Source organism: Xenopus tropicalis, chromosome 1, assembly GCF_000004195.4.
Source record: "Xenopus tropicalis strain Nigerian chromosome 1, UCB_Xtro_10.0, whole genome shotgun sequence".
NCBI classification, from domain to species: domain Eukaryota; kingdom Metazoa; phylum Chordata; class Amphibia; order Anura; family Pipidae; genus Xenopus; species Xenopus tropicalis.
The window spans coordinates 74,288,990-74,307,642 of record NC_030677.2 but is presented as its reverse complement, the minus strand read 5'-3'; the positions used below and the strand labels follow the sequence as shown (position 1 = coordinate 74,307,642).

The window sequence follows — 18,653 nt, the reverse complement described above, 5'->3', positions numbered from 1 at the left end:
TTACTGATTAGGCATAATTAGGTCTATAGAAAGTAAGTAATAACTGCAAAGCAAGGAAACATTGGCCATAATGTTAAATCTGTGTGAGAGATTACCTGTAAGTTAACCCCCAGCTGGTGCAAATCACTCAGGGGTTTAAGCATCTGTTCTATTAGCAGTTTAGAATTTCTGTCAGGAGAGCTGCAGCCTGTACACATCCCAGTTGGCTCATCATGTTTCTTTATGGTTCTCTTTAATAGCAGTATAGGTTCACAGAAATAAAAAGAAGTCTAGGTACATGGTTCTGATTAATAAAACCCGAGTTTTGGAATATTTCTTTAGTGTTGAATGTTTCATTATTCTACAGAAGTTTTGATTCTATAATGATAGCTGTTCTTTTCTGGGATGGCTTAGCCTGCCCCTAACCTTCATTATTCTCCCACTATGCAATGAACTGTAATATTTTATTATTGTATTCAAAAGGATGTGAAGTAGAGCTGCTTGGATTTCCCTTTGTGCCCTGCAATGTTATGAGCATTTTCTGTTTTTTTGGCTGAAGTCCACAGTGAGAGCTTTCTAAAATAATAAAATCTGCTCATCCTGCTGATTTCCAGTGATGCTTAAACTGCTCACTCATCTTTTAGATGGCTTTATAGCTATTCTGGAGTTAGAAAAAAAATCTGGGTATGCTTTATGCCCAGGTATTGTAAGTGCTTTGGCTTGCTTTCATATATAGAATTACAGGCAGCTCAATCTGATACACACCACAGAAAATACTGGGACACAGATGCATTTGTTTGTGCATGAGAAAGAGACCTAATTTCTGAACAAAGAAAAAAAGTCATGAATATTATCAGCTAGTGTGCTGTTCATGACTTATTTATGTGCAAATAGTCCACAAAAAATGTAGCTTTGTAATTCAAATGCGCAGCAAATGCAAAGAACAGAACCGGATCGTAATCTATTTAGACTGAACAAGTCGTTTATACTCCAGTGAGGAATGCAAATATCATGCTCCCTAATTATTTGTTTGTTTTTCCCCATGTTTGGTTTTGTTTTATCATGCTAAAATATACTTACACACTTACACCAGTGGCCAGATTTACAGTAGAGCTGAGAGAATGTTTGTCCTGGTCCCTAAGTATGAGAGGAGCAACAATATGGCAAATATATGCAACAATACAAGTTTAATAATGATATTCTGCATTGTAAATAACATTTAGCCTTGATTTTATTCAATATTTTGTTTATTGTCTGATGTAGGGTCCTGCATTGGGTCGAGTACCTCGGAACACCCTTAAAGGAGAAGGAAAGGCTAATAAAGAGTTAATCTCAAGCTGCAGGCATACCTTCAGTTCTCTTAATAGTGCCCTTAAGTCTCCCCATATTTCTCCCGTTCAAATGATCAGAAGCCTCATAGAAGCCTCATAGAAGTCTGCACCGAGACCCAGACCAAGTGAACATTATCAGTTAGTTAGGGGGAGTGAGTTCTTAGCATTCTTGAGGGAGGGGGGAGCAGGAGAGGGGAGAGAGCAGAGAGCTGCGTGTCTCTGGCACAGGAAAACAGACACAACAAATCTTTTGACAGGGAACTCAGTGCAGTGCTAAAGCTTACTTAGTTCTACCTTTCTTTCTCCTTTCTTATTGGGTAGAAAGTTCCTGATTCCCTGACTATGCGGCCAGTCTACAGAAACCCTGCTTGGCCACCTGATTACAGTGTGGATGTGTTTCCTCTTAGGATTTCAGAACCAAGTGTCACAGCACCACATATTAAAACAGCACAGCCCTCTTTTACAACATGCAGAGCAGAGCAAAGTGCGGTAAATCCAGGCAGAGACTATACTTTTTCATAACAAAAAAAAAAAAGCAAAAAAATGGAGGTCAGATTTTTCGGGTGTCCGCACGACTTTTTCGTACGGCACACAACTTTTTCGGACGTTTGCACGAAAAAATCGGAGTATGACCAAATTGCACAATATCTAAGAAACAATGCAGTCTCAAATACTGTATATTAATTATGAATAAGAGATAATGTAACTATTAAACTATTACTATTTAAAATATTATACAATAGTAATTCAAAAGGACAATCAAATAGTTATATATGTATATAGTATAGCATTTTACTTTTGGATATTTACTTACATAATGTGAGCTCACAATAATACTGTACATACTATATAAATTTACTACACAAGAATAAGTATTTTCTATACTTTTGAATTTCAAAACCTTTTGAGATTAAGGCAAGAAATAAAAGAACTTTGCACACAGCCTAATAAAGAAATCAAGTAGAAAAACCTCTCTCTTCCATGGCGACTGTTTCCCTGAATGTCAACTTTCATTGTCCATGAAACCTTCTCTGTTTTTTACAGAACGCTCAGGACCTGGAGTTTTCTAGATAAGGGGTCTTTCAATAAGTTGAATCTCCAAATCCAAATTATCTGTTAAAATTATTTAAACATTAAATAAACCCAATAGGATTGTTATGCCAATATGGATTCATGCAGTTTAGTTAACATCCGATACAAGGCACTGTTTTATTACTGCAGAGAAAAAGAAAACCATCCTCTAAATCAGAGCTTTCTGGAAAAGGGATCCCATACCTGTATATTAAGATGAGACTTGCATATAGTCTTGAAAACTGCAAAAACAATGGTATTTCTAACAATGCTACTTAACTTAAATCTCTCTTTAGAGCTCCGCGTAAATTTGAGATATTGCAGATTACAAATACTAACAACGTATTCACAATCAATAAAAGTCAGGTAACTATCCTTAGGAATAGGAAGCTAGGCCTGACTAGCAATCTTCACTTCCACCAACTGAAAAATATAATGAGTTTTTAGTAAGCAAGAACTTCGGACTTAGTTTTAAGATGCCTCTGAACAGACTTGGAAACCAAGTTCCAGGGATAAGAAAATCACTGAAATGGTCCAATAATTGACTTTCACGCTTTAAAACCAAGGTCACTTCAAAAGTAGGTTCAACCGTGGAGTCATACGCTAATGTACCTAGCGCTAAATGCTTGTGGCCACATTCTAAATTCACATGAAGAATACATCCTCGTAGTCCACAGGGCTCAGTAAAAGAGAATTTGAGAATCTCCTGTGCCACTCTTGTGAGAAGTCCTTTAGGCACAAGGATTTTTGTGCAATGGAGTTTAGTGCATTTTGCATTGTATAGGCAATTTTCTAGCATTGATGCCAGGTGGTAAGTTCTCATCACAGTAAAGGCATCCTGGACAGTCATTGCATTAGAAAAGTATTCCAAACTGTTCGAGCCTGCACAAAGTTGACATAAAAGCAGCATTACATAATAAATCAATTACATATCTTAAAATTATTAAATTTTTTAAAAAGGATTATTAATATGAATAACATATTCGACAATCGTCTGAGATCATACATTACATATACACACACTTATATATATCTTACATACAAGTACTTATTAATAATACAATATTATTAAAAGGAAACCGTTTTTTAATTAATGGTTTAGTGAATCAAACATTTTTAGGAGTTACCAAGGTCTCAATCCAGATGTTGTAGATGCCTCATTTTAAAGAATTAAAAGTAGTTCCTGTTATAGTATATCCTTTCAGCTAAAGAAATACACTTTTACCTAGTGAAATTGAATGATGCTGCTTTACAAAAAGAGGTACTCACCAGCAGGCTCCATGGTAGCTGAAAAGCTTTTTGAGCTAATGTTTAAAACTCCAGGTGTAATATATTTAATATGAACTGTACACTACTTGTGTGGTGCCTTGGACAATATAAGCTCTCAGAATCACAGCTGCCTCTTTTATCTCTGCAGATTATTGGGTGCCTTTACTCGACTGTGATTTTATTCTGAGAAGCAGTTGGAAGCTTTCTCTGGAAGCAGGGAATAGCAATCCTCTCATGTTACCAACACACTGAAACAAAATACCTTCACTCTGGCAACACAACAGTAACACTACAGAGATATCATCTGTAACACATTTCACAGGCCATGCTATTAGGAATCAGAAACCAAGACAAAATATGTTGTACTGCTATACATTATCTCTAAGAAATCAAATAAGTTCTATTCCTGTTGTATAGACCTTCTAATAACTGATTTTTTTCACTCAAGTACTAAATGTATGTATGTATGTATGAATAACTTTATTTATAATAATATATATAAATGCACAGAGAATAAGTGCCATGTGGTATGAGACACAGTAGGATGGAGGTCCCTGCCCTGTAGAACTTACAATCTAAGTATAGATGTACTAGCTGGATGCTACCTTGTGTTTACTCAACATTTTCCTGTCTTGAAACAGCACAACATTTATGGTATTATAGATAATAAGAGTTCAGTATTTATAAAGAAAATGTACACAACTAGGGACCATTTGTCAATAATAACTCATAACACCTTGACTTTAAATTCACCCCTTACCCAATCCAAAATATTTGACATGTTTGGTAACACTTCTTCTGGACTTGTTTAGTTCTTCTTGTCTTTGACATGATGTCCCCAAAGCAGTTAGTTGCCCTATATATTCTTAAAGCTATTGCTGAATTACTGATACACCAATATTTTTCTATATCTGTGTGGTGAAGGTGGCCTTGACCACAGAATATGGACCTTCAAGGGGGTCTCAAACAAAAGTTAAACCTTAAAATGGGGACTTGAACTGAAAAGTTTTTACAATAACTGGCTTAAAGCATGGCATTATTGCACCGTGCGATTGTGTCTATTATAGTAAAGAAGGCCCTTAATGTTTCATTACCATGATGCCGAGTTCTGTCTTGAATGATTAACAAACAGAAAAGTGTTATCAGAGACCAAAAGTATACTGGAGAAAGTACTATGTGTGAAAAAGCAGAAAAAAAAAATCTTCTTTTAGTTGTTATTCACATCCACCAGGTCACTGCATGTCACACAAAATGTTTTCCTGGCAGTAGAGAGTTAAATCACATCCAGGTAGTAACAGGTTCATTTTTCCAGCACCTTGCTAGAAATTTTTTTCTTCAGTTTTTTATGTCTGCCGTCATATCCTAACCCTTTTAGTAGTCCACATACTTTCATGTTGGTTTCAAGGCAATGTGTAAACAATAATATATAGTGTATTTGCTCTGGGTTATTTGAAAGCATATAAAGATTTAAAAGAAAAGATGAATTTGATCTAATATTAGTTAGGGCAATTTAAGTTACAGCTAGCAGCAGCTAGTTTTACTTCAGGGTAAATAAATAAGAGTAATAACCCTTGTATACTATCACTCATTGTGTATTCAGTACCTCTCCGAACAGATAAAGAAAATGAGAAAGATACCCTACACCCAATAAGAATATCATAGCAACAAATAAAATATAAAGCAGATTGAAACAAATGCATCATATTACTGAGGTTAAACTTTGAATAAATCAATGTGTGTCATTCAGTGTTAATACCCTTGGCAAGCCCCAAGCAGGCAGCTGAAACATAGTTAAATAAATACCATCTGCCCAAGGGGTAGATCAATATAAGTATACATATAATTAAGTGCTAACTACTCTCCCAAAGCCATAAATATGCAGCAGGGTCTTGAATCAACAATTGCACATGGACCATTTAATTTGCCATGTGCCATTATTCCTCTTGCTGCAGGAAATAGAAATAAAACCTTATCAAATGCAACATGACAATCAATTGGATTCTTAAAAGTATGTAAAGTAAAGGGGACATAGATCTTCCCTAAATCCTTACAAAATCCAACATGGTGACTCCCTGTGCACAGTTCTGAAGGCCTGAATCACTACTGTTATAGAGATTCTAAAAAGCAGTAAGTTCGGTATATAAAATAAAGTATTTGTACCTGTATATTTTTTAGGGTTTAGCTTCTTTATGACAATTTATTACAATATCCTCTTAGTAAAATGCACCTTGTGTAGTGGGATAGACAGATAATGAAAATATAATAAATGCCCTTGGAACCCCAGTAGATATGGGGTAGATATGCACGCAATAAGAAAACCTTTCTACCTACTCTTAAGGCATTATCTGGCCTGGAGTTCTAACCAGGTTAGTATCCTAGTCTATGCAGAAAGTCTGGATTTTGCTGGGTTTGGCCACATCCGAATCTATTTGGCTAAACCCACTTTCCTAATGGGTTTATTGGAATTTTGACAAATTTATTCATCTGTTTTTTTATGGTAGCTCATTAGACCATCCTGAATATCTTTGTGAGATGACCAAATCACCATAAATGCTAATCCTCTAGGAATGTAGTCTCCCAGATAGCAAAAATCATGTGGTCCAGATCTGGCCCAGACCCATCGTAATTTCTGGGCCAGATTCGCGCAACTGACTTGGGCCGGTGTCTTTTGGCACAACGGGCCAATACTGGCACATATCCGATTGTACTTATCCGGACCAGCACTGAGCCGGCTCTGGGCCAGATGCGGATTCCTTTATGATGATCTGGCTCAAATGTGGACCAGATCTGGTCCAGCTCTGTTCTGGTTCTGGTCCCATACCAGCCCCAGATGTGGGCCAGAAGTGTGGAATAGATGTGGGCCAGATGTGGTTCACATTTGAGCCAAATCATCATAGCATCTGGCCTGGAGTTCGCTCAGCTGACTCAGATCTGGCCCAGACTGCGGAGACTTATTCCCTTCCTTCCACCTAATCCCCCCAATGAGCCCAACTGACATAAGAAAAACACAATGATGCCGTTTTGGTGGGTGGAGTTCGGCCACAGCTTTATTAAAGAATCCAACATCAGAATAGTCCTTGCCATGTATTTCCAACTTTTACCAAACATCCTAAAGACTGTTTTATAACGAATGCCAGCCACTGCGAATGCAGTGGGCATGTGGAAACCATCAAACAACCAGAGATTAAATGGCCAATCACCCGCCATATGCTGTGACAAATCAAAACATATACAAATATATGTAGCTTTCCGAGAATTTTTTTTTTTTTTTTAACATGAACCGAGCCTGAAAAGAAGACATAGTAATTTATGTTAATCGAAATTACTGACCTACCGGTCACAAGCTAAATGCACTTAAACAGGGAGGGAGGAGGGAGATTCCGCTCCGTGTGTAGCAGGGAGGTAAGGCTGCAACGCTGCGCTGGGATGTGACAGGCAACAGGGGGAGGGGTGAGTGTGGGGTCTAATCTTTCCCGCCCAAGGCTACCAACTTAACCCTTCATGTTCCGGAAGGAAATTGAGCCCCAGCTAGCTGCACAGTCCCTCTGCGCTTTCATTAATTATTTCAGCGCTCTCTAAGACTATGTTGTCTAGAATTTCAAGCATTTATTATCTAAAATATACATGATTAAATATCTTATTGTCTTTTGCTACTTATTTTTTTTATATAAACAAATACTGTATTAAAATGCCTTCTGATCATCTAATGTTAATTCTAACACAACAGCCACTACTTTACTGTAAACATACAAAAACAATTACACAGAGCAGATTTGACCTTACTTTCTACCTAACACAGTTTTTTACTTACTGTGCTTCCATAATATTCACCAAGCTTAAATCAGTGCTACACAATAAGAAAAACCTAATTATTACCACATAGTTGTAATGCAACACTTCCTGAAATTTAAAAAATATAAATAAGTCAACTGAGATCTAATTTCAATTTAAGTTGTTAGTCACAAACATTATTTACCAATATTTTCTCCATGTTTTGAGCCTTGTTATGCTTTTACTAACAAAGATGGTAGGGGAGTGGCAGGATAAGGAATAACATCCAATAAAGGCCCTGAGTCAGTGGTCACAAGCAGTTCTTGGACTTCTGTTTAAGTATTGTTTTTCTGTTTAAAAGTAAAGTAAATTGACAGTATATTTATACTAATAAAAAAAAAAAAAAACACTGATCTTTACAACACTGTTGACAAAAATAGTTATTGTGCAAAGTGTAAATAAAAAACAAATAAAACAGTACAAGAACAATGCAAATGAATTCATTTATTTATTTATTTACTATTTTTTTAACTGTGCAACTAAAGGAGTTGGTCCCCTGAGTCCAAACAATGTGGTCAGAGCAAAACAGAGAATACTAATAATAACAGATTTATCCCAATGAACTAAAAACACAATCAGATAGAGCAGTCAAACAATTTAATTCCCATGGGCCATCTGAAAAAAGAAAAAAACAAAACACCAATAAGAAAGCTGTTATTTTTCCACTAAAGCAGTGTTATGAGACAGACTATGGATAAACTTCAAATTAACTTATAACTTATTTTACTGATTAAGTTATCTTACAAATTCTAGTAATATTTTTATTTATTTATTAATTTTTTTATCTATAAATCAATGGCTGTTTAATAATGTTTGAGTTTTTTGCCTTAAATAAAAGTTGAAATTTATTTTTATCATGAAGTCAACCTCTATTACTGACTTGTTGTCCTAATGAAAAAATGTAACTGCCACTATGCTTCTTGGATCTGAATTTACCTCAGTTAACGCCTGTTTGACTCTTGAACGCTCTTTCCGGCCACCGCCACGGTCAGGAGCAAGATTGAACCAACGGATGGCATAAGAATCTATCTCACTGTCTGCTGCATTGGTCGAAGACTGGTTCTTTCTTATAGCCCCTGTAAAAAAGAAAAATAAGAATCTTTAACTTCCACAGAATAATAAGCTCCATAATAATGGCATAGTAACTTTATTGTTTAGGTTTTAAAGATGTATCTAATACTCAACTTCTTGGTATTACTCAATACTTACTGATCAACAAACTTCTTGTGAGCATTTCCTTAAAGCACTTCTTCCCATTGACTCCTTTCCAGTTTATTTGTTTGGCTACTGCATCTGAGTAAAGCCTTGAAAGTATGTTCCATGTCACTCTTTTGGTGTTTTGACCTCCAACAGCACCCAGAGCAGATATCTGAAAAGACAAAAATATATTATATTCTCTGCTCTAATCAAAACGAACAAATTTTATATAATGTAGAGAACAGCATATTCCAGGGGCCGTTTTACGGTGAGGACCCTCTCTGACTACAAAAGTAGAGAGAGACATTAGTAAAGTCAAGACGCTTTTATTGTCATTACAACCACATATAGCTGACGCAGTACAGCAAAGGGACAAAGTTTTACCTGCAACCTGCAGGTAAAACTTAGTCCCTTTGCTCAGTACTAATCTTAAATTACTTATATAGGTCAATCAGCGTAGGACTGGCCAGAAGGGATGACTTTGACGTAGTTGGCCAGCTTGAAGTATATTGCAATGTACGGACAAACAATCCCTCTTTTGAGGTGGGGGGGGAAGGCATTTCTTAGTAGCTGAATGCACAGAAATGTCCTAATGTCCTATTTCTACATATTGATAATGGGTGAGTGCAGAGGATTTTTTGCGGTTGTTTATATTTCTTTCACCAAAAACTAAAAAGTGGCGGTTGAGTCGGAATTTAGGCGGATTTCTGTCTGTGAATCTGGAGAAAGTGTTTTCCACCAGTTTTTCCACAAATTTTACTCCAAAAAAGGGCTCTCTCCACTTTTGTGAATTCCCCCCCTTGTCTTGAGGCACGTAGGAACAACAGCGCTGCTCAGGAAAATGTTAAAGATGCTAGCTGTCCTGCACATTCCCTGAACGCTCTGCCAGGAATGTTGTCTGGTCCAGCAGATTTCCATGGGTTAACTCTGCATAGAGTTTGCGTAATGTTTTTTAATGGACATACAGAGCATCTGATCACTGGAGGGAGGGTCTTCATCATGTTGTTCTGTACCATGAACCGAACGAGTACCAAACTTTATATTAATTGGTGCCCTAAATCTAACACTCTCACCTTAAATAATATGTAACCAAAACTAAGAATTAATATTAATATTTGAGGCCAGTATCACTACAACAGGCACAGAACCACTTGAGATAACGTAGGTACAACAACCATAAAGTAGCTTTAGATAATGGAAAAAAACATACCATGTTTTGTTTAGCTTGTGAATTTCTTGAGTCTTTAAGCCATTCCTCAAACTCCTCAACTTCAGGCACAGTGGTCAGGGGGATACTGATGTCTTTAGGCATTTTAGACACAGGAGCCTCTGTCCCCAGTCTTGAAGCAAGATTGTTCACAGCAGCAGCAATCGCCATTTGCTGTTCCTTCACATGTTCCAATAAAGTTAGGATGTGCAGCTGAGCAGCTACAATAAAGGAAAGATTGAAAGTTTTCTTATTATATATCATTTTGAAAAACTGGATGTTTGAAATAAAAAAAAAAAAGATTTTACCAGAGCATGGAATTGGTCCAGTGCCTGTCTTCCCCAGTCTAAATGTGGGCCTAAAGAAATGCTCATCTAACAGAGGCGTGGCAGAGATCTGGCCCATAGAGCTTGATGGTGTGTGAGAGACACGTGTTGCAACTTGAGGCACTGAGGATGGGGAGAGTCATTATTTTTAGCTCACTGACTGTTGATCAAAGATGGCATGCAAACAATTATTAAAAAATATACTATATATATATATATATATATATATTAATTATTATAAAAAATACCTGACTGGAAGGCATGCAAGATGTACTTAAGGGGGCAGTAGGTGCTGCTGTGAAACATAGGTATGTCAATAACATATTTTTAAGTGAATAACAACAAATTATGATAAATTTACTATTATAATAATAAATCCTTTATGTTTATAGTTTCTATTGTCCTTATGTGCAAGTTGCTTTGTATAAAAGCATCTGCTAAATGACCAAACTAAATGTAAGCTTACAATGAACAATGTTCAGCCAAGATCTGTCAGATTCACTCAGCACATAAAAACATTAACTTTACAGTTACATTAACTGCATCAGATCCAGGCAAGTACCTTGACTTAAGATAAAATTTGCCACGGCTTGACTGTATATACATGTTCAGTTGTAACATTAACATAACAGTATTAAAAAACTATTCAACGAAAATAAAAGAATATACCAGTAAAATAAGATTCCGTCTGCCTCTGGTCTAGGAGAGGTCTAGCAGTAGTCTGGCAAGCTTCATTGTCAGGAGTAGGGGGAGGAATAGGTGGTACTGGACAGGGGAGGACATTGTGGCATCTCCTCTTTATAGCCGTCTCTGGCTCACTGTCAGAGTCTGTATCGCCAAAGATTTGCCTAACAAACAACACAAACACCAACTAATCATGTTTGGCAGGGTTAAAAACTTTAACAAATTGCTTTAAGATTAAAACCTAAAAACACTCAAAATACATAAAAAGACACACAAAATATTAAATTAACTTACACTATGGAATCTATAGTATGACTTGTATCAGTTGACCCTTTATAGTACTGCAAAATATCCAAACAGTCCATTGCTTCCTTTGGCAATTATAGCAAATTACTTCAAAGCAAAAAAAGAGAAGTTTACACTACCTAGCCTTTCAGCTCTATAGTTAAATATTTCTAAATGTATTTTAAATGGTACATAGTAGTAGTGGTGTAATAGTCTCTAATAATATGCTGTGATAATGGCTGAGTTTCCCCTGAGACCCCTCTCCCTGGGCCTGTATGGAGCTGGGCACTGTCACTGTGGGCAATATGTGTCAGATAGCAGAACTCACCAGGCACTTGGAATCCACAAAAGGTTCTTTATTTGTTGTGGGTGAACAAATGTTGGGGTGGATGGACAAATGCTGGAGGTCAAAAGAAATATTGCTTTCCCAACCCCTGGAGTAGCTCCTCACACATAGGAAGCAGGAACATGAATGGCATGATGGGAGGAACTGACGTCACACATAAGGAAGGGAATGGGAGGGTATACAGACTTTGAAGTAAACAAGTTGTAATGCGACCTTGGTCACTAGGTGGCAGCGTAACAATGAAAATACATATAAACCATTAACTTTAAAACATAATATACAGTATTACCTGCTGGGGCAGCACAGTGACTTACCTTTATGAAATTTGTAGCTCTGAGGATGTACTGTACCGCCGATAACTACCACACCGAAGAATTTTGCGCACTCGTTTTCACAGATGCGGCACAGATCCGTTTAGCGAATGTTCCCGCCCTCTGACACCCGGCCCTGAGCTGTGAAACGGAGGTGACTAACACGGATTTGCCGGTTTGAAAACGGATCCGGCTCGGAGTCAGCTGCCGTGTGGGAAACGGAGGTGACTGTAACGCGGATTTGCCGGTTTGAAAACGGATCTGGCTCGGAGTCAGCTGCCGTGTGGGAAACGGAGGTGACTAACACGGATTTGCCGGTTTGAAAACGGATCCGGCTCGGAGTCAGCTGCCGTGTGGGAAACGGAGGTGACTGTAACGCGGATTTGCCGGTTTGAAAACGGATCCGGCTCGGAGTCAGCTGCCGTGTGGGAAACGGAGGTGACTGTAACGCGGATTTGCCGGTTTGAAAACGGATCCGGCTCGGAGTCAGCTGCTGTGTGGGCTGTGTCACCCAGTAGAATGGCAAGCTACAATGAAAATGAATAGCCATTGAATTATTTTGAGCATGCACAATTATCTATATTTGTCTCAAATGCATGTTTCCATACCAGCAAGACATGCCTGCTGGGAACAGTGTGATTCAATGTATAGTTATTTTAATCATAATTTAAATGAATTCCTAGGAAAGAAGAAATAATGCAAAAATAAAAAAAAGGAACCACACAAGGCATGGGGCCGGATATACTACCATCACTGTTGGTCATATTCATATATAGGTAGGTTATGCTGCCTTTTACAAATGCTTTGTATATTATGATAATTCTTCAGTTACTGCATTGAATGGCAATTCAGGAAAAAGCAAACCAATGGGACATTCATGTACAAACATGATTATAGGAGGAGAACTAACTGTGCTTGATTCTCTCTTTCTTTGCAAGTACATCTGCATAGGAATGTCATTTATTTAAAAGATTATTTGTATAGGGTGTATTGTTCATACACTATTGGTCACAGTTTGTGCTGTCTCCATGTCCAATGTGTCAAGAGTAATCCATAGATCAGTGTACTGAGCAAATACTTCCACTCTATTGAGTGTTCTACATGATACAGCAGGATCCTCTACTGAGATGCCTGCCCTGTTTACCCTTGATGTCTCTTACTGGTTACATGTAATCATTACACTGAGCTTTTCTAGCTCTGGTACACCTATACTGCACTGTAGCCATCCTTTTAAAGTTCGGTTACAGAGTAACATTAGCAGGCATATATTAAATGGTTAGCTCAATATTTTACATTACAAAATGCAAATAGCTAACAGGTTATAGCTATTTTGGGGGATTCATTGTACTATAAACAGGATATACAAACTCAATTTAAGTAAGTAGCAATAGAGGCAGCAGGCCCAGTAGACTGATGTGAAGTTCAGTAATATAGAGGAGGGCCTAGTGAAAGTTGTGAATGACTGGGCAGTATGTGTGTGCAAAATATAAGTACTTACTAAGGTGTGGGGACAATAAGAATCATTTTCTGTAAAGCCCTGTAACCTCTAGTTACACCGCTACATGTGGTGTGCCCTAAACAGTGGCTATAAGATCAAAAACAGCACCATATGTATGCCTTATCACGTTTAAGTCTGAAAGAGACTCCTTGTGAAACAAAAAAAATGGTAATTACATGCTAAAAACTACATTTTTCTAGTAATGAGACTGTCCTTTTAATAAAACATATCCACCTCTTGAAAATGAAAGGAGGATGCTGAAAATATTCATAATTTACATCTGTGTGCTTAACGGAAGAAGGAAAAGAAATTGCCTGACAAAACACACTCCTTTAAATATTGATTTTATTTACGGGCTGACAGTCAGCTGCTGACCATGGCATACTAAATAGTTCTAATGCATTCATTTTATGTGCTGCAGGTCAGTAGATGAACTACATTATATTGGCTTGCTACTATCATTTATTTAATAAAGACTTCATAAGATGGCACTGTGTTCTGTTTCATTATTGAACATTATCACCTTACCCGTGAATTTTGCTTTGAAAAATGGTATGTTGTTTTGCTTTGTGACAGGCTTAAGTCATTTCTAGAAGGTTGCTGGTCATGCCTCCAGCATGCTAAATGTAAATACAGATATGGAATCCAGAACCTGGGGTTTTCCAGATAAGGGGTCTTTCTATCATTTGTATCTACATACTTTGGCTACTAAAAAATAATTTAAACATTAAATAAACCCAATAGGATTGTGATGTCTCCAATAAATATTAATTATATCTTAGGATCAAGTACAAGGTACTGTTTTATTACTCCAGAGAAAAAAGGACATAGTTTTTAAAATTTTGAATTATTTGATTCAAATGCAATCTATGGAAGATCGCCTTTCCATAATTAGAGCTCTCTGGATAATAACAGGTTTCTGGATAAATGATCCCATACCTGTATTGCTATATCCTGGTAACAATTTATCACGTCCTGACCAAACCCTGTTATGCCTTCTACAGCTCTGCCGCAGTCCAATATAAATATTTGTGAAAGTTGGCAGCTCTGATGGGATTACCAACTATTGCTAATGACTATTTCTGTATTAAATAGTAGCTATCTATTGCCACAAAGTGTGTTAAGCCTGCTCACCCACTGCCCTTTCACGACTGATGAACTACAGCAGTGCTGTCCAACTTCTGTGGTACCGAGGGCCGGAATTTTTCCGACCTACGTGGTGGAGGGCCGATAATGGAAGCCAGTTTTGACCACTCCCCTTTTTGAAACCGCACCCACTTGAAACCACACCTGTGTTATCACATGACCATACCCATATTAATGGTTGTAGTACAGCAAAAACCTGCCATACTCTGTCTTCCCTACCCTGCCTGCGTGTGCCACCCTTTGACTGGGTGTGCCATTCTTGGCTGGTTTGTGCCATACTCTGCCTGCATGTGCCATACTCTGCCTACCCTATGCTGCCTGTGTGTGCCATACTCTGCCTGCCCTACCCTGCCTGTGTGTGCCATACTCTGCCTGCCCTATGCTGCCTGTGTGTGCCATACTCTGCCTGCCCTATGCTGCCTGTGTGTGCCATACCCTCCCTGCCCTATGCTGCCTATGTGTGCCATACTCTGCCTGCCCTATGCTGCCTGTGTGTGCCATACTCTGCCTGCCCTATGCTGCCTGTGTGTGCCATACCCTCCCTGCCCTATGCTGCCTGTGTGTGACATACCCTCCCTGCCCTATGCTGCCTGTGTGTGCCATACTCTGCCTGGCCTATGCTGCCTGTGTGTTCCATACCCTCCCAGCCCTATACTGCCTGTGTGTGCCATACTCTGCCTGGCCTATGCTGCCTGTGTGTGCCATACTCTGCTTGCCCTATGCTGCCTGTGTGTATGGCTGTGGTGTGAACAGGGGAACAATGTGGGTGATTAGAGCCTGAGCCTGAGGTGTGAACACTGCAGGGGGTGAACAATGCAGAGATTAAAAGGTGTGAACAACACAGGGGATTAGATGTTTAAACAATACAGGGGGGTTGCAGCCTGAATCTGAGGTGAGAACCCTGCAGGGGGGGCAGTTAATCACAGTACTGATACCATATAAAGCTTCCACAAGAGTAAGCCATCAAAACAGCCAGACAGGTGGGGGGCCACACAGAGGGGGGCCTGCGGGCCGCCAGTTGGACAGCACTGAACTACAGTATATGAAACTTGCAGTGTTCTCTGTTCCCTTGAGTTCAAGATGTGTTCTCTGTGGCCAAGTTTAGTATTTGAATTGCAGTATTCGAGCCAGATTGGAGTTGTGTATCATGGTTTAGATTAGAAGATGAGCTGGGTAAGCCTCTTACTACAGCGATATATTGATATTATTGCATAATAACTAACTATGCACAGCTGAAATGAAAACATGAAAATACAATATATATATTTTTTCTTATTAACCCGTAGGTTGTAGAATCTTTGACGGTGATACTCATACTCAAGATTAGTAAAGTGAACAAAATGATGAGAATATTGCTGTAAATACAAAAGGTTCCTGAGTTCAACTGAATGAATTGCATTTGCTCCATTTTATTCTTCATAATGGTTGTGTGGGCCAGGATAAAGCTACTTCACAGTATCTCATATATCATTGCTACAAAGTCTTACATTGGGGTATAACAAAAGAGTGAGATGGTGGTGAAATAAAAATAAGATACTGTGGGGGCTCACTTTTTTCCATTCCATTATTTTTAAGCAGTACACCAGAAACAGTAACTTTTCTTTCTATTTGTGTTGCCCCAGCAACTTCTCCTAGTGATAAGTCACTGACAAAACGCTCCAACTCCCCCCATGCACCATTACCCTAAGTCTAATTAAAGTTGCATGTAATTTATATTTGTAGTCACTGGTGTTCAGAACCATTCGGATCTGCTGTATTTATTTAGCCTATAGCTACAGATTCATGATGCATCTGTTCAGCTGCTTTGAAGGTGATACATATGTGTAAGTATATTTTAATAAAAATGCATTCTCAGTGTAGCTTTTGTGTTTATTGTATGAATATATATAAGAAATAGGAGGCTCCATGACACCCGAAACAATTATACAGACTACTTTCCTTTTGTATAATAATAATCAACAGGGTTGGACTGGGCTGGTAAGGCACTGGGAAATAAACAGGCCCCACCTACCCAAACCTACTTCCCTGCCCCTCTCCCCTGAGCCTGCTCCCTAGACTGGGATGCGACCTCCAGGGCCCTCCTCCTCCCCTCCACGACGCATCCCTTTTACTTTCTTAAAGGAACAGTAACACTAAAAAATAAAAATGTTTTAAAATAATTAAAATATAATGTACTGTTGCCCTGCACTGGTAAAAGTTGTGTGGTTGCTTCAGAAAGACTACTGTAGTTAATAGAAATAGCTGCTGTGTAGCCACGGGGGCAGCCATTTAAATTGAAAAAAGGAGAAAAGGCACAGGTTACATAAGAAGATAACAGATAAACTGTGTAGAATACAATGGGAATCTATGCTACTTATCTGTTATCTGCTTAGTAACCTGTGCCTTTTCTCCTTTTTTCAATTTAAATGGCTGCCCCCATGGCTACACAGCAGGGTATTTATATAAACTGTAGTAGTGTTTATGAAGCAAACACACAACTGTTACCAGTGCAGGGCAATAGTACATAATATATTAATTATTTTTATACACTTTCATTTTTTGGTGTTACTGTTCCTTTAAGTTTGCGGGTTTAAACCTGTTCCCCTGCCTGAGCCAATGCTTCTGCCCTGAGCCTTTTCCCCCAATCAAAGCCACAAAAAGGGTAAAAGGGATGCTGTATGGAGGGGAGTGGGGGAGGAGGGGCTTGGTTCCAGCGTGATGCTGATAACCAGTGGTACCCAGAGCACCAAGAGTAGTCTCCCTTGGCTATATACCCTGAAGGCTTACTAGCACTCTTTAAAATTAAGTCAATTACTCTTCTTAATGCAAACTGCAATGGATCATTGCTGGCTAAATACAGCCTGCCTGGTTCTGTTTCTGCTATGCTATCTAAAACATTCTGTACATCTGTACATCTCTGCACAGGGATCATATTTAAATTGATAAATACCTTTCATAGAAAAAGCCATAAGTCGTTTTTATTAAAATAAAGAGCATCAGCATTTACTGTCACTGTGGACATTTGGATATGTGGACATGGACATGTAGTTAGTAATTACAGGTATTCATTGGCTAATTGTGTGTCTGTACCTTCGCTTTTCTTTGTAGTGCATGACAAAAACAGCAAAAAAAGTATTGTGGCTGTTCTTTATTTAATTGTATATTAGTTTGCATTTGGGATATGATGAAGGAGTGTCTGACTGCTTTATATCTTTTCAGAAACACATTTCAGTTGCCCTCATTAGAAGAATGTTATTTACTGAACACTGCCAAGCTTGCTTTTAGGAGACTTTGCTTGCAAGGCTCAGTCAATTAAGCAATGGAATTTTACAGTAACAGACAGAGTTCATTATGTCTTCTGTTAATGGCTATCAGTAAACACAATGCTTCCAGAAGGCTTAAATGCTAACATAGATTCAACCACATACTCCGTTCACCATCATTGGCACTAGCTAAAGGCTGAAGAGCAAATGACTGCTAATATGTGCATAATAATATACACCTTGATGACCTGGATTTCTGTTCATAACAGGTAATGAGAAAATCTTTAAAGGGGAAAGTCAATGTTACATTATATTTTAGTAAGTTGCAGTGCTTGAATTGGGTTAAAAAAAAGTGGAGGAAATCTATGTGCACTGTGCAGCGTGCCAAAATAAGCCCCACCCACAATTAAGCCATACCAATTCTTTTAGTAAGCCATGTCCCATTGGTGTAACAATTAGCTTGCCTGCAAACCCTCCCTGGACCCTCCCGCTGCTGCCCGCTTATGTCCCTGCTCCCTGCACCTTTCGTCCAAGTAGGAGTGCGGGCTGGGAAGGGGGATTTTCTTTCCTATAGAGGAAGCAGATGACTAGCATGCTTTTATTTTTAAGTAAGAACCTAATTACTTGTATTTTCATGTTAAGGAATGCATCTGTTTATTCTTCAAGAAATATACTACATGGTTCACTAACAAACTCAAATGCTAAAACACATGCAAACACAATGCATTATATTACAACTAGGGGGCACTGCTAAGTAGGGTCTGTAGTAATACATTTCTCACAAGTTTAAGTGCCATTTTTTCCTGCATTAAGTCCAGCATACCAATATGCTGTTCGCAGAGATGTCAACTAACCCTAGGTCACCTTGTTGATAATGATCCAGTTCTAATTATTTAAAAACCTAATTCCTCTTCACAACTGATGGGTAAA

General features: G+C 38.4%; 2 protein-coding genes across 2 annotated transcripts; both read right to left on the bottom strand.

Annotated features, from left to right (window-relative positions):
• Nucleotides 1–2,522: 2,522 nt before the first annotated feature.
• On the bottom strand, nt 2,523–3,831 carry ddit4l (DNA damage inducible transcript 4 like). The gene is made up of 2 exons (XM_004911448.4): nt 3,651–3,831; nt 2,523–3,263 (listed from the first exon to the last, which is right to left on the bottom strand). The coding sequence occupies exons 1-2, from the start codon at nt 3,661–3,663 to the stop codon at nt 2,782–2,784; spliced, it is 495 nt and encodes a 164-aa protein (XP_004911505.2). The 5' UTR covers nt 3,664–3,831; the 3' UTR covers nt 2,523–2,781.
• Nucleotides 3,832–7,931: 4,100 nt separating this feature from the next.
• LOC108648315 lies at nt 7,932–11,624 on the bottom strand. The gene is made up of 7 exons (XM_031903133.1): nt 11,509–11,624; nt 10,881–11,059; nt 10,194–10,334; nt 9,889–10,106; nt 8,691–8,850; nt 8,418–8,557; nt 7,932–8,096 (listed from the first exon to the last, which is right to left on the bottom strand). The coding sequence occupies exons 3-7, from the start codon at nt 10,288–10,290 to the stop codon at nt 8,079–8,081; spliced, it is 633 nt and encodes a 210-aa protein (XP_031758993.1). The 5' UTR covers nt 10,291–10,334; nt 10,881–11,059; nt 11,509–11,624; the 3' UTR covers nt 7,932–8,078.
• Nucleotides 11,625–18,653: the final 7,029 nt, after the last annotated feature.

Coding starts and splice junctions, on each gene's coding strand:
- LOC108648315 (XM_031903133.1), bottom strand. CDS start 10,290: ATGGGCCAGATCTCTGCCACGCCTCTGTTAGATGAGCATTTCTTTAGG. Junction 10,107..10,193: donor TGGACCAATTCCATGCTCTG/GTAAAATCTTTT, acceptor CCTTTATTGTAG/CTGCTCAGCTGCACATCCTA. Junction 8,851..9,888: donor CACAAGCTAAACAAAACATG/GTATGTTTTTTT, acceptor TTGTCTTTTCAG/ATATCTGCTCTGGGTGCTGT.